The sequence below is a fragment of the Syngnathus acus genome, chromosome 4 (assembly GCF_901709675.1).
Source record: "Syngnathus acus chromosome 4, fSynAcu1.2, whole genome shotgun sequence".
In the NCBI taxonomy this organism is placed as follows: domain Eukaryota; kingdom Metazoa; phylum Chordata; class Actinopteri; order Syngnathiformes; family Syngnathidae; genus Syngnathus; species Syngnathus acus.
In genome coordinates this window covers 5,373,298-5,387,737 of record NC_051090.1, presented here as the reverse complement: position 1 = coordinate 5,387,737, position 14,440 = coordinate 5,373,298, and the positions used below count along the sequence as shown (strand labels likewise).

Genomic DNA, 14,440 nt, shown 5'->3' with positions numbered 1-14,440 from the left:
AAAAGAAATCATAGACCAAATTAAAAATTGCAAAAGGATTTGTAGATGAAAACAATACATAGGACTGCTTTGTAAGCAATAATGAGTAGTAGCGTATATTAATAAAAAAAAAAAAGCTAGCTAGCAACAAACCTGTGACAGTGAAGCGCCGTCAACATCATGTGTGTCGAGTCCAGCGAGTGGATGAAGTTTGGTGGGAACGCGTTCTTCTGCTTCATTATGTCGGGCCTCCTGAGAAGAAACAACCAAAGACATGCATGTTAATTACAACGTGTCACACTTGTGCATTCAAACCTAGCAACTCATCTCATAATGAAACCCGCTGGGAGATTATTCCAGATTCCACGTATACAACAGAGAAGAAATAGATTGAGAGACATTGTGGCGTGTGTGATGACAAACAATAGGTGATTGAATAGAATTAAGATGATTTAAGGTCAAAGTAGAAGACACTTACTGTTTGATGTCATAGTTTATCCGGAGGTTGATTTGTTGGATTCTACTATTGAGCTGCAGAAACAAAAGACAACAAAATTGTACCAGTCATCATCCCAGTGTCAGATGTATCAGTCATCGCCTGGCAACTACTGTGAATAAGTCGACAACAAATGAAGTTTAATAGATAGCGGGTTGTGAAGGAAGGCAAAGAGATTGCGGAATTAAGGTGACAAGGCTTTACATGGATTATCACGGCGATGTTCAGCGAGGAGTTACTAAGCAACTCACTTTGATAGCTCGAGTCGATTCCTTGAAGGTCATGGTAGAGATGAATGACATAATCGCACTTTTATCAAAAAAATAGTTTGGGGGGGGGGGATAAAAAAGTGGCCCATTAGTTTCTGCCATGGTTGTTATCTCATATATCAACGCCTGAGCAGGATTGTTGCGGGGTGGGGGTGCAGGGTTTCTGTCCATCAAGCTGCTTTTCATCTTTATGCCCCGGCATGTCTGAGCGAGGAGAAGTGAAAGTAATGGAAGCTAACTTTGGTGTGCTAAATGGAAAGCACACACAAATGAGGTCATTATTTTACATTGTACTGTGCCCCGTTTGGATTCGAATGTAAGTGTAGACGATCTGAGACTTGACTCAAGGCTCTGATGAATGAGACCTTGGCTAACCAGGAGGAGGAAAGCAGCGGGGGAGAAAGGCTCCCTGCGGTGTAAATCACCTGAGAGCTGAGGTGCGGATGCCGATGGGTACAAAAGCAATCATGAAGCACAGAGAAGCAAGATGTCCCCTATCATCACGTAACATAAAACGTCAATCCACAAATGGTCGCGCACATTGTTTTCTTTTGACCAAATTCTCACCCTTGAGACTGAAAGATCCAGTCAAAAACCCGCCAACCCAGATGCTAGGAGTGAGTCAAAAAAATAAACAAGAAATGTGAGCCGGAGTGACCCCTGAGCCGATTAGTGCCTCGCAATCCTGTTAGGCAGCCTCTGATGTATGTTCACGCTCCATTCTTCTCCCGGTTCCTCACACATCAGCCATGAGATGTACTCGAGTACTTTTTGGTATTTATACTTCTGGCACATGTATAGTTGAGGGAGATGCAATTCTATCCCTGGTCTAATTACAAATGACCCCCCCGGTAACACGACGGCCTTGGAGTTAAGCAGAGAGGGAGATTGAATTTAATCCATCAATGCGTTGCAGGGGGGGTGACCTTTCTGCAAGTTACTTTCATTTTTTGTTGTGCCACGGTGATGCAGCTGGATTAGAGTGTTATTAAAGCAGAGGATAAAGGGAGTGTGACGCTATTTCATTGTCACTACATCGGTGTGCGCGTGCGCGCTAATATGATAGCTTCAAAGGGCTAATCATACTGGACATTAAAGCAAGCAGAAGTGATGGGAAGAAAGTACGGGATGAGAGATGATGGACTCGGAGGGAGCCACCATCTGCCAGCGTAGCTCCCCTTGCACCTGCTTGTGAGGTGTCGCTCTCCCTTCTGAAGCGACCCTCCGCTTGATGTCATACTTAAGAGAGGACGGCACAGTGGGCAAGCTTGAGGCCTTGCTGGCTGCATGCGTTTGGCATCTGCTAAACAGTATGTGCGCGTCCTTCATTTGCTAATAAGCCTGGGGAGATATATACTCACTCACATATTCTTATTTAAAAATGACAGCACGGTAATCCCCTGCTACATGGTGGGTAATCTACGGCAAAAATAAATTGTGTTAAAGATAGAAAAAATATTCTGGTAAAAGGTGGAATTATGAACTTTTGAGTCCTATTCAAACCAAAAATGAGGACAGAATGTTGCTACAACACGAGGAATAGCTGATCGTAAAAATGCACGCACACACGCGCGCACACATCCTGGCGCGCGGGCTATCTCCACGCTGACATTTATCTCTCAGACACGCCACTGTCAGCCTCTCCACGGTGACAAACAACTCTAATGATGTTGTGGAGCTCCATTACAGTTGGGGCCACTCATGCCAATCGCACGGCACCGTCAGCGCCGCACTCTCCCATCAGCCAACCTATCGGGACCTGGACATTCTAGCCGCAGCGCTCTGGCTTGGGAAAGCATCCCGCACGTTGAGAATGACATGCGGGCGCTGTTATATACAAAAAGCCTTCGTGTCTTTTTCTAGCTAGCGGTCGGGTACTGAAACTGGAAAACCAACAAAGTACCGCAAGTGCACATTTTGAGACAAAATTCATGTCCATTTACTGAAAGGTTTGTTTTGCAACATTTAATATAAGAATAAAAAAAATAAAAAAAATCTATTTGGACTCTACAAGTTGGCAGCACTCGCTGTTCCAAGGAGCGTTTTTCAAACCATGCCAAAGCACAGTGAGGAAAGCAATAAGTGGTCCGCAAATTGGCTATGAAATATTTATTCCGTGGCATTTACATGAATCTCCATCCTTTTACTTTTTCTACATGAAAAGTACAAATAATTCTCTCTCAGTTTTAGGTACACGTCTAACGGTTCGGACAGAGGGGCAGTTAGGCTAACAGCGTGATTCTCAAGTTTTTAGCTTTAATCAGGCGCGCTAATGCAAACGATCCAATTTTATTGACTATTTATTTGATACAAGATCATTATTTCAGTATTGTATACTTTGTGACTTTTATGGGGGTGGAGTAATGAGATTTTTCTCATGTAAAATATGTGCCCTAGTTCAATAAAGGTTGGGAAATGATGAAAGAAGTGAATAGCATTGCTTGGCCCACAATGGCGAATGGAAGCAGAGATAAGAGTAGTGCCAACCGTGAGGGGATGGCGCCTCTGTACGTTTGCTTACCAACTGGCTTCGTGTGCGGTGGTAGGGCTGGATGATGGGCAAACCCAGGGGGGTCACCCACTGCACCGTGTGTCCCGCCTTGGATATGAGCCTGGCGCTCTCCGTCAACCAGTCCTGCAACAAACGGGAGTCATGTCCTTGTTCTATATGCTCACGAGCAATAAATCATTTACATGACCTTTTTGGTCGCTGACCTGCTGAGGAACAGGTGAGGAATTGTTGCAGTAAGAGCTAAATTCAACAGTGTTGTTTGTAAAGCCCCCTTTTGTCTTTAAGTCCCAGTAATGCCACAAAGTTGCTACACACACGCATCGGTGAGGAAGATGGATGATAGTCTTTCCCTGGGCAAATGCGTTCTCATCTTATAGCTCTGTCTGAGGCAGAAACAAAGACAAGGAGACAGCCGGGGAGTGACGGATGGACTAACTAGATAGTTAGAGACTGACTGATCAATGAGTGGATGGATAGGTGGCGGCCCGAGGGGAGAGATTGTGCCGAGAATAAATGGGACGTGTTCTAGGAAGGAAGGAGGTCAGCGGCGGGATTGATTCGCCGCCGTAAATTCTTTATCTCGGACCCGGGCTGTCCCTGCTCAATCCCCCAAGGAGGAACGCCACAGCGGCGGGCGGGCGCCGGTTCTATTAGCGTAGCGGGCCGTGCTCTGCTGTGAAGATAATGCACACCAGGTGCAAGTCCCGATGCTATAAATGGAGCCCGAATGTGTGCCGTCGGCACTTTTTCATCATCCAACACGTAATGACAACAGCGAGTCATTAATAAGAGAAAAATATGACTCTCAGTGGAGCTGGACGTTACTCATCACAAGTTAGCGACAGTATATTTCAACTGCGGAGTGATGTTTGTTTGTTTATCTGTTGCTTCTGATGAAATATTATTCTCATTGAGTCGCCCTTGAGCAAAACTTGAAATATATGCTCATAAAAGTTGTGGTAATTATTTGCAATTAGTGGCACTGGGACTTATGAGTTGAATTCATTTTCTAAGATGGTAAATCAATTTATTGTAGCGTATATCAAATAAATGTGCTCAATTGAAATGGATGGAAAAAAGCATGGATATGTTGAACCCACCTGGATCTCTCTGGTCCCTGTGAACATCTCCTTGAGGCCGTTGAACACCAGTCGCACCAGGTAGTGTGATGCCTCCCATACATATTCCTGAAAGAAAAAAAAAAAAAACCAGATGATGAGATTGTACATCATTGAAAATGATCCTCCCTAAGCGGTCTGGAAGATGAGTGAATGAATCAATGATGACATTTTGCAGTCCAACTTTATGGTTGTACTAAAAATTGTTTGCAGTTTGACTTCCGCTGTGCATATTTTGCAAACGTAAGAGAAGATTTAAGACTCATTAGGACTTTTTCCTATGGAACTCCAGTTTGTCCTTATCAGCCACGGATCCCTCCGCTGCCACTTCTCAAAAATTCCCCGATGAAGCAATTAGGGGACATGATGCAAAAGTCATCTGCAACAACACTCCTGAGTGTGAGATGATAATAATAGCTAGCACAGCCACTCTGGCACTGGAAATGAGATCAACTTTTGGTAAAATGTGTCCGGTTTGAGAAGATTAGATGGTTACGAAGAATGAGCCATTGACCACTGAGGACCCATTTGTGCCTAAAAATAGCTGCGCAGTATCACATGTCTCTTCTTTGTTCCCGTGCACTCCTGGCCTCATCGATACAACCACACAAGTCTAATATTTCACGGCATTGCGATCGGGCGTGTGGAAGTGGCCGTTCTCGTAAATCTGCGGTGTCAATGTCAAAGTGATGACAATTTATTCAGTTTCTATCATTTGTGAGATAAATGTGCGGAAGCAGAGAGGGCTTCACGCCTACCGGCAAGCGCCCCACATACGATGGAGGAGATCCTGAGCAGAGACCGTGCTAAAAATAAACCCGACGTGCAGCGTGAGGGAACCCCCTCCCCTTCCTCCCCTCACCTCGCTCGCTCACTACTGTACCTTTGGGAACTCATCAATCTCCTTCAGGCGCTTCTCGATCTGGAGCCTTCCCCCGTAGCGCGTGACCCCGTAGACAACAGTCATCACGGTCTGCTTGACCACTTTCCTGTTGATGAAGCCCTCCAGGACCTGGGCGATCTTCAGGCCGCTCTCGGCGTCGCGGGCTCGGAACCCCTCGACCTGAAACGAAAAGCGAGTGCTGTTGTGGGGGAAAACAGGAGGCAGCCAACTCTCATTGCAATTTGATGCAATCAAGGCCACAAGGTTAGGAACTGCACAATCACATCTTGCACCATGTTGTGTTCAAAATAATTGGCACGTTCTGTGGTGCCGATACACGACTTTAGTCTCAGCCTTTTTTTTGGTCAGAAAGCGAAGTTGCTTAGAAAAGACTGCTTGCATATCTTACGGGGAAAAATATGCGTGGATTATTTAGCAACATCTGACCTGCTGCGCCACTCCACTGTAGACGTCCTGCGGCACGTCGCAGGGCACGAGGTTGACCGACGTGGCGCCAATAACGTCGCGGCCAAGTGCGGCGTAGTGCTGGAGCCCGTTGCAGGAGCCGTCCTGGGAGAGATGGTGGGAAAGATTCAGCAGCCACGTGATGGAAATGAGGACAGAAAATATGGAGGGGAAATGGATCATGAAAAAAATATATTAAGCACACAAGAGATTCATCAGAGCAGCAACTCAGCTTGGAAAAAAGAATAAAACAAAAGGTTAAGGTGTTAATTTATTGATAATTAATTGAATAATTAATGTCATAATCCTGAGCTAGAATATGAACTGGAGGCTGCCTGATAGACAATGAGCTGAGGATCTCATTCTATATTCCAATTACTTTTATTCATTTATAGTAATCCTCTATAGAGCATATAAAGTAGGATTGCTTCATTATTGCATTTGGCACTATAACATAATATAAGAAATTCAGCAGAAAATAGTTATTATTGTTATTTTTAATTGCGTCGTCTTGCCTTAATAACAAATCTGATTGGTTGCTAAATGGATTCATCTCCCCCAACCCGTTTAGCTCTACCATGTAACTACAACTGAAATGTTCCTGGTTGCTGTCTCGCTGATGATGCATGTGATTTCCTACAGGCTCCTCATGTTCCACATCACATTTCATCATGGAGGACAAAGCACATTCATCAACGTGAATAAAGTGGCAATGTTCCAGAGACTTTATTCGCCGTCCCTAAGGTAGGCTATGCAAAACCTGGATTTGATGAATTTCAAATCTAATAGTTTGAATTGGATGGTTTCCGAAAGAAAAGAATGCTGTTTGTCACCACATGGAGAGACAACATTGGGCAGATGGCCAGACTATTTTGTTAACGCCAAGTCTATTTTGCGTAACAGGATTTGAAAAAAAAACAAAGAAGCCTGTTTGGAATCACATACTAGATGATAACATTTTGAAGTGTCAAAGGTCCATTCATAAAGTAGCACTACTTTGCACTTTAACAAACAAGTCACAATAATAAAATGGAGATTCGTGTGAATGAAAAAAATAAAATCATGTGACTATACAGTACATTTATAGTCTTCATTGTCATAACAGCTCTTTGAATGAAACCACAACCATGATGGAAAACATTAATGGTACCTGATGCACAGGAAAATGAGAGACGAACTGCGTCGGGTCCGGAGATCTCACGGCGCTGGCGATTTCCATGCAGCAGGCGAGCGCTTGCCACGGCTCATCTGCATTCATCCACCATTTCTTACCCTGAGGAGGCAAACGCGAGCGTGAGGCACGTTTCCCCGCATACATTATTTATATCAAGCCAAGATACAAAACGTTTGGTTTTAGTGAGTGAGAAGTACAGCAGAATTTTAAGAATGTTCAGAGGAAGGATCGAGAAAACTACACATTTGTGGCCAGTGCTAATCGCAAGTCGGGTAAGCGCCGTTTGGCTAGCTGCTAGACGTGAGGTCACATGAGTGGCTTACGAATCAAACGGTAATAAAGAAGCACGCACGTTTAAAGGGCGGTCAGCAGAATCCAGAATGTCCTCCATGATCGAATTGGCGTACTCCAGCCTCCCTTGCAGTGAGCTCTTCTTCTTCAAGCCCGTCAGATTGACTAAGTGGATCTTGAGCCAGTCCAGGCCCATTGGCCCGAGCGGCTTCCCTTCAGCAAACAACAGGATAGAGCGGGTCACGTCGCTTCCCAGGTGATTGAAGTAAGGAGGACAGGGATACGTGCGCCCCCGGAAATCCATATTATGTGGAAACCAGAAGACCTCGTCCCTGATGTGGTTGGCGATGGAGAGTTTATAGAGAGCGTCCATGCGCAAGCTGTGCATCTCGTTGCATTTCTTTCTGGTGCTGATCACCTCTCGCTTCTTGTGGGCCTTGTCGCTGGCGGTGTGAGATGTATCCAGCGGGTTGAAGAGGGGAACTTTGGGGGCCTCTGACATGGGAGGAGGGATGTCGAGCTTCTCGCTGCCCCGATCGTTAAAGATGGAGATGATGATGTCCAGGAGAGGTTTGTTGATCTTCCAGGCACAGTTTCCCAGCTGGTTAAGGGAGTCCAAGACTGGGTCGAGGTTCTGGCATCTTTCCAACAACTCCTCGTGCTGACTCGCCCCATCCATAGTGCGCATCAGCTTGGCAGGGGTCAGCAGGTACGCGCCAAACTTGGCCGAGGTCCAGGGTAGAGGAGGGCAGCGCATTGGCATCACGAACGAGTCGAAGGTCAGTTTCGTCTCCATGGCCTCCTGCTGCATCTGAATTAGGATGGGGTGGGGCTTAATGAAGCCCACCTGAGCGGAGAGAGACAAAAATAGCACAAAGGTAACAGTCACGATAAAAGCAATACCGCCTTGGATTGGCAGGCGACCAATCCCAAAGTCAGATAGGAACAGGATAAACACTAAAGAAAGTAGATGGATGTCCCGGATTTAATACCGAGACATGATGTCAACGACACCAAAAAAAAAAAGCTCAGAATTATAGCCACCAAACTGATTTACCCCACTGTTATTGTAGTTTTTGTTTTTGGTGCTATGGCTTTCAAGCTAATGTGTTGTAAACAGTCGAATGGGAAGAAAAACAGCGACCTGACAGCAAAAAATAAATAAGGCCAACATTGCTTTGCACCGCTCAGACTGTCATGCTGTGTCGTAAAGTCATTAGGCAGCTCCCCTGATGAGCTAACCTCCAAAGTGCGCAACAGGGGAAAAAAAAAAAAAAAAAAGTCAGAGCAAAGGCAGCGCCGGTCAGAACTGCCTCGTAAGCGCAAAGGTGAAAGCTCAGTTATCTCCTTGTCGTGCGTCGAGTCCCCAAAGTCTTCCCTCGCGCTTTCCCGTGACACGGTCACTTCACCCTCCCGCGGAGTCTGGTGGCAGCCAATCAACGAGCCAATTAAAAAAGAGGCACTAAGAAAAGGGATTAGCCTGGATTCTTTGCGCGGGAGGCTAAGCGCTTTTATAATTTGGATATTAGGGTGCAAAAGGTGACACTGACTTAAGAGTGACAAAAAAAAAAGCCAAAGTCAAGTGTATTCAGATGCTTCAAGTCATTATTAGTCCATGAAAATGTCTCGCTCTCTTTCTCACTCATATGATGTCATGTCGAGATGCGCGGGCGGACACCGTACCTGTCGGTTGCTGCGAAACGCGTACATGTGGTAAAGGATGGGGATGGACTTCCTCTCGTAGGTGGAGCTCAGGATGTCGCTATTGATCTTAAGGTTCTTGACCATCAGGTCCAGCAGGTACGTTCCCAGCTCCAGAATGACTATGTGCGGCCAGGAGGATTCCCACCCCTGCAGCGTGGGCCCTGATGGGTGTTCCGTTTCCAGCTTGCACCACTTCTCCCTGGGAAGGATGTTGCACGCCTAGAAGGAGATGTCGATAGAATGTATTCACGCATAAGTACACAGTACTGACAGATTCTGAGAAAGTGAGCTCGCTGGAAAACACCAGCCATTTTTGTTTATATCCGATGCGAGCTCTGATTAATGATTAACCGTCAATTTCAAAATGGTGGCCGTAAAATGTATTTTATGTTGTGCTGGATTGTTTGAAAAGGTCTTAACTTGGCAAAATCATATTTTTTTGTCTTCATGGTGAGATATTAAGTGGATTTTTTGTTTATACCGTGATTCGAAATTCTGGTCAAACTTTACACCTCGTGTTATTTTTTTATTTTTTATATGTATATACCTCAGTGTCTTTGGCTAGCAGGTCGGTGTAAGCGCTGTAAATTGTGCCTAGCTTTTCCACCATCTGATTTCTGTATTTCTGGTAGACCGAGTACTTGGTGTAAACGCGGGTGCCCAAATCTTTGGCCAACGTCATCAAGGACTCTCCGCTGGGTGGCATGGTGGAAAAGCTCTGGTACGGACACAGAATCACAAAGAGTCAGTTGTGCGAGCCAACCAATCACAGGACTTCCTTGTACCTGTATCATGATATCCACATAGTCGTTGTCCTCCAGCAGACAGAGGTAGGGATAAAGGTTGAGTCTGAAGTCCTTAGTGTTGGTCTTCCCTAGGATCATCTTGCCCTCCCGGAAAGCCTGGAGGAGGGCCTTACGCCAGTGAACCCGCTGCTCCAGAAACAACGCCCTCTAAAAGGACGACATTACTTGTGAGAACAACACGGACGACAGTCAACAAACAAAATGGCGGACAGAGTTAAGGTAGTATGAAACCTGAAAGAAAGTCACAGTTTTGCTAGAACAGAGGTGTCAACTTTAACACCTGACACTTCTTTCTTTGCCGTTGTGCCAAAAGCAATTGTCACTTAGCGGCAAGTATTTCCAACACCACACCGGCTGATGATGCCATCTAATATATCAAATTGTGCTACGCCAATTCACTGTGTGAACGCACACAAAGTTGACCTGAGTTCAGTGTAAAAGTCAAAGGCAGATTAAAGCCCACTCTTCTCTCAAGGGTTCTGATGCGACACTTTCTCAGAGTAAAAGCTCAACCTGAATGTGTATAATACTTTATCTGTGATCTGAATTTTTTTAACCAGCCAGTGTGGTGGTTTCAGAAACAATCCGGATGGTAGATGGAAAGGTGACTCTCACTGTCTCCTCTCCGGGGTCTTCTATTACAATACATTATTACTCTGCCTTGCCGGCCTGCCTGTCGGTCGCTGTGTCTGTAAATGCTTCCTGGCCACTAGGGACTCTCGGCTTACTCGCTTCCCACGTAGCCCATCTGCAGAGGCAGACGAGCCAGCCAGGACTGTAAATGCCAAGGTTTATAAAGAAAAAAAAAAAAGAGATAACCCGTTTTTCTCCTCCATACTTGCAGTGGACAATGGATGCCCTCCAAAATGCCTCAGTAGTGAAAATAAGACAAAGATTCACCATTTTTTTTAAGCGTCCAATAAAAAGTTCCTGAATAATATGAACCATAGAGTAGGCTGGAGATGTTTTTTGACCGCTGGTAACATTCTTGTGCCATTTCCAACCAGAAGATGTTTGATACATGGTGTCAGACCGAAGACCAGATGATGGCTTACCATTTTGGCCATGCTTTCTGTGATGGGCTTTACTGCCTCGACAGAGTCAATAGTGACTGTGCAGGCTTGCTCTATGTTGAGTTGGAATTTGAGACGTTCCTGGAGTTCGTCTCGAGTGAAATCCAGCTTCGGGTACTGGTGGGTATCCCTCTAAAAACACACACATGGAAAAATTAATTGGAGTTAGGAGAAAGGTCATAATATCTATCTTAACACCACCATCTTATTATTTAGTATGGAACCTAATGTAAAGTTGAAGGCGCAATGACTAAATTGAACCAAAATCAAACTGCATTTCATATGAGCATGTGACACAGAGCAAACAGTATTCTAATGAGCTTGAGCTTCTGCCACCAACACGGTCTCCCGAGGCTCCACGAGAGACCGTCCTGTTTGCTATTCCGCTATCGAGCGAGCCAGTTTATTTGGGCAGGGTTTCAACCGTTAGGTCGCCAATGACGTCAGTTGTGAATTATAAAACGGGGGGGGGGGGGAAAACTCGGGTTTGTCAACAAAGACACAATGTGATAGAAGATAACAAACAGGATGCGAGAATGAAGTGGAGGCTATAAATATCATGCTTGGAATGGGACGAATGAAAAATGCAAAGAGGTGAGAGACACTCCAAATCATTTACAAGGGGGATCGCTGGAACTTGAGTCATCTACCCTTCAAGGGATAATAACAGCAAAAATCAGCGGGCTCCGACATTGAACGATATCTGCTTAGGTTTTGAAAATCAGCAGAGTGGTAGGAGCGTTGAGAATCAAGCAACGTTAGGCAGAGAGGATCTTCAGTCTCTGCGAAGGTAATTACAGCCATCTAGTGGAACCCCCTGTTGTTGCTTTTATCAGGGGTGGGTTGGTGTCTATTTATGGCACGGCATGTTATTTAAGTGGAAGCCAACCTGGATCTTACAATTAAGGTAATGCATCTACTTGAGGAAACAAAAACTTGGTAGAAACTGTGTATTAGTCCCAATAGATGAGAGGGATACCTTTTGGTAAAAGTCCTTAACCAACACCGCTGAGCTTTGGCTTGTGGTAAGGTTACCGGTGGGCTGGTAGTCGGGTTGGACGGTGTGTATGGCCTTCAGTACCATGTCTCTTTCATCGAGCCGGAACACACATTGGCTGAAGAGATCATCCACAGAGATGCCATCCTTCTCCATGTGGGTCAAGCACCTGCGCAAGGTACAATGGTTCCACTCCAAACTTGATTCATTGTTTACAAACAACGGTTGCAGAATCTCAATGACTGTTGGTGAAATGTTGAGTCAAAAAAATCTCCAACACTCGGACTGCACAACGCTGATAATGCAAGCATACAAAGGACAGATGGAGCAATGGAATTATTCAAATATCAAATAAAACCCTTGCTCAAGTCGGTGAAAAAAAATATGCCTCAAAAGTCATCATGCATGTTCTGTGAGAAGTCAGCAAATCTGATTAGACATGATGAAGTCAAAGTGGGAAGAAAAAAAAAAAGGTGCACTGCTGACCCACAGGCACAAAGCTGTCATGAAGGGCAATGAATTTGAAATTGCAACACCTGCTTGATAATAATTCAATTGGAACATGAGGTAATAATTCAGTTATGTAACATAGGGCATGAGAAAACATTGCGGTGACCAGCTCTAATAAAATACAAGGATTTAAAAACTGAAAGACTGAAGAAAGCACGACACCTGCTGTTAGGTCTTGGTAACGCACACATTTTAAAACTCGGACAGCAGCCAATTTACTTCTTCATACCTTGAGATAACTCGGGGAGAGCATTGCGCACTGCGGCCCATACACTCCAGAGCAGCACAATATGAGCCGGTATTTGGCCGCAGACCGGCTTCCTCCATCAGAATAAACAAGCGGCCAATCAGATTCAAGGTGCCCTACAAAAAAAAAAAATTATCCAATGCACTTATACATACCAAAATATGTCAATTTTACATCAGAGGTGTACTTATAACAAATTCATAGACAAATGATAATTAAATGATATTTAGAGTTGCGGCGGAGAGTACCTTTTTGGCCCAGACACGCATCATGATGTTGTAGACGTCTGCGTCGAGAACAGCTCGTCGACTCCGAACTCTGTATTGGCTGAGTAGGAAATTATTTGCTCGCTCAATTTCCCCCGCAAATACGCATGCCTCCAGCCAGGAGAAGATGCAAGAGCGGGTGTTCCCCACGGCTTCTTCGCTGGTGTGTAGAAGATGCTCCGGCTGATTTGAGAAGGCCCAAGGACTGCCTTGCTCGATGAGCCTCAGCTGCACTTCATCCAACTGTACCAGTTCCTCATCGGTTAATTGGTCCTTTGAACTGGGTTGTTTCTTCTTCTGGTTCTTTGGTTTGCTTTTGGGGGCTTTATGTGATACAGCAGCTTGAACTTTGGAATTCTTGTTCTTCTCAGCGGTCTTTTTGATTGATATAGTTTTGTAACTAGTGCTGGGAAGTTTGGGGATGTCTTCATCGCCGGTTTGTTCCGCTGCCTTCTTCTGCAGTTTCTCCCGAAGGCGCTTCCGTCTTTTCAACTTGCTTTTCTTTTCTCGAAATAGTTTCTCCAGCCAGCGAGTTGGCTGAGATTGGGAGGATAACGTCATAACAGTTTGCGGCGATTTGGAAATGTCGGGCTTCTCTTGAGGTGTGTTCGTGGCAGAGGTGTGTTTGTGTCTCTTGGTGGGGAGTGTAGGAAGAAATTCCACTTTTGCTTTTTGGACATCGACAATGCCATCAGGTTGAAGTTGTTGGATCCTGGCCTCTAGCACTTAGAGGGAGGAATTAAGGGGTGGGTGATGAAAATTAATGACATGCATTTCCAAACTAATTGCTAATAGATGTAAATGTCTTATTATCTCAAATACTTTACCATCTAACAGCTGAGACTGTTTCACTACACGTTTCTTTGCATCTTCCGTCTTCCGGACCGAAAATGAAACGTTTCTTCGCTGAAGATGCAAATGTGTATCTGGGGTAAAGAAACAATAACAATAAAGGAATTAGTAAAATACCAAACTTAGTTTGTATCCAAGTTGTCCTTTAGCCTACTTAAGTTAATCACACTTTCTTTTGTCTTAATACGATATCAAATTTTGCTTGAGAGAATATTAAACATTGTGTACAACAGCTTTGAATTAAAATTAGACAATAACATAAATGCCCTTAAATGAGACCCAGTAGTCGTAAAAGGCAAACTGAGACAGCATTCGCCTCACCTGCTTGTCGTCTCGCTGCACTATTTCTCATCGAGAGACACCGCTGGCAACATTCCGAAATAGGGGCACGAGACGTTAATTTTTCCAGCAAACTGCGCCGATTAAGACATTTGACCAAGGCACAAATCCTTAAGAGTGACATGTTGTCATGCAATAACCGCATTGCATCCCAGCACTAGGGCGCCATTTTGTTCCAGACTAAGTTAGTCGCAAGGTCGAGCTATCGTTACGCACAGACATAAGTAGAAAATCGCAGATACATCGATGCTGTAGTGTGCCTTTAGTTCTGGCCATACAGTGCAAAAAATTAAATTTGGTAGTCCGCCCCTTCTTTTTCTGTTTTCCAAACATTTGAAACGCAATTCATTTAATTGGGGAAGTACTGTGTTCGGCCTACAGGTGTCAGTGTCGCCATAGAGCATTGTAAATACTCACTTGTACTAATATAGCATCACGCCCCCCTTTTATATTATTTGC

The 14,440-nt window shown here is 44.7% G+C and overlaps 1 protein-coding gene across 2 annotated transcripts in view; it reads right to left on the bottom strand.

Annotated features, from left to right (window-relative positions):
* Positions 1-14,154, bottom strand: part of polrmt (polymerase (RNA) mitochondrial (DNA directed)) — a 29,109-nt gene extending 14,955 nt beyond the window's left edge. For both annotated transcript variants that reach the window (XR_005097820.1, XM_037250527.1), the window contains exons 1-17: positions 13,964-14,154; positions 13,618-13,716; positions 12,773-13,515; positions 12,507-12,640; positions 11,750-11,936; positions 10,753-10,902; positions 9,677-9,844; positions 9,439-9,609; positions 8,871-9,110; positions 7,249-8,034; positions 6,873-6,995; positions 5,705-5,827; positions 5,258-5,437; positions 4,357-4,443; positions 3,266-3,379; positions 458-510; positions 133-231 (exon numbers count right to left, since the gene is read on the bottom strand). Coding sequence is in view for 1 of the 2 variants with exons in the window: in XM_037250527.1 (XP_037106422.1) it covers positions 133-231; positions 458-510; positions 3,266-3,379; positions 4,357-4,443; positions 5,258-5,437; positions 5,705-5,827; positions 6,873-6,995; positions 7,249-8,034; positions 8,871-9,110; positions 9,439-9,609; positions 9,677-9,844; positions 10,753-10,902; positions 11,750-11,936; positions 12,507-12,640; positions 12,773-13,515; positions 13,618-13,716; positions 13,964-14,126 (3,620 nt within the window). In the remaining variant the exon portion in view is untranslated. The remainder of the gene's footprint in view (positions 1-132; positions 232-457; positions 511-3,265; positions 3,380-4,356; positions 4,444-5,257; positions 5,438-5,704; positions 5,828-6,872; positions 6,996-7,248; positions 8,035-8,870; positions 9,111-9,438; positions 9,610-9,676; positions 9,845-10,752; positions 10,903-11,749; positions 11,937-12,506; positions 12,641-12,772; positions 13,516-13,617; positions 13,717-13,963) is intronic.
* Positions 14,155-14,440: the final 286 nt, after the last annotated feature.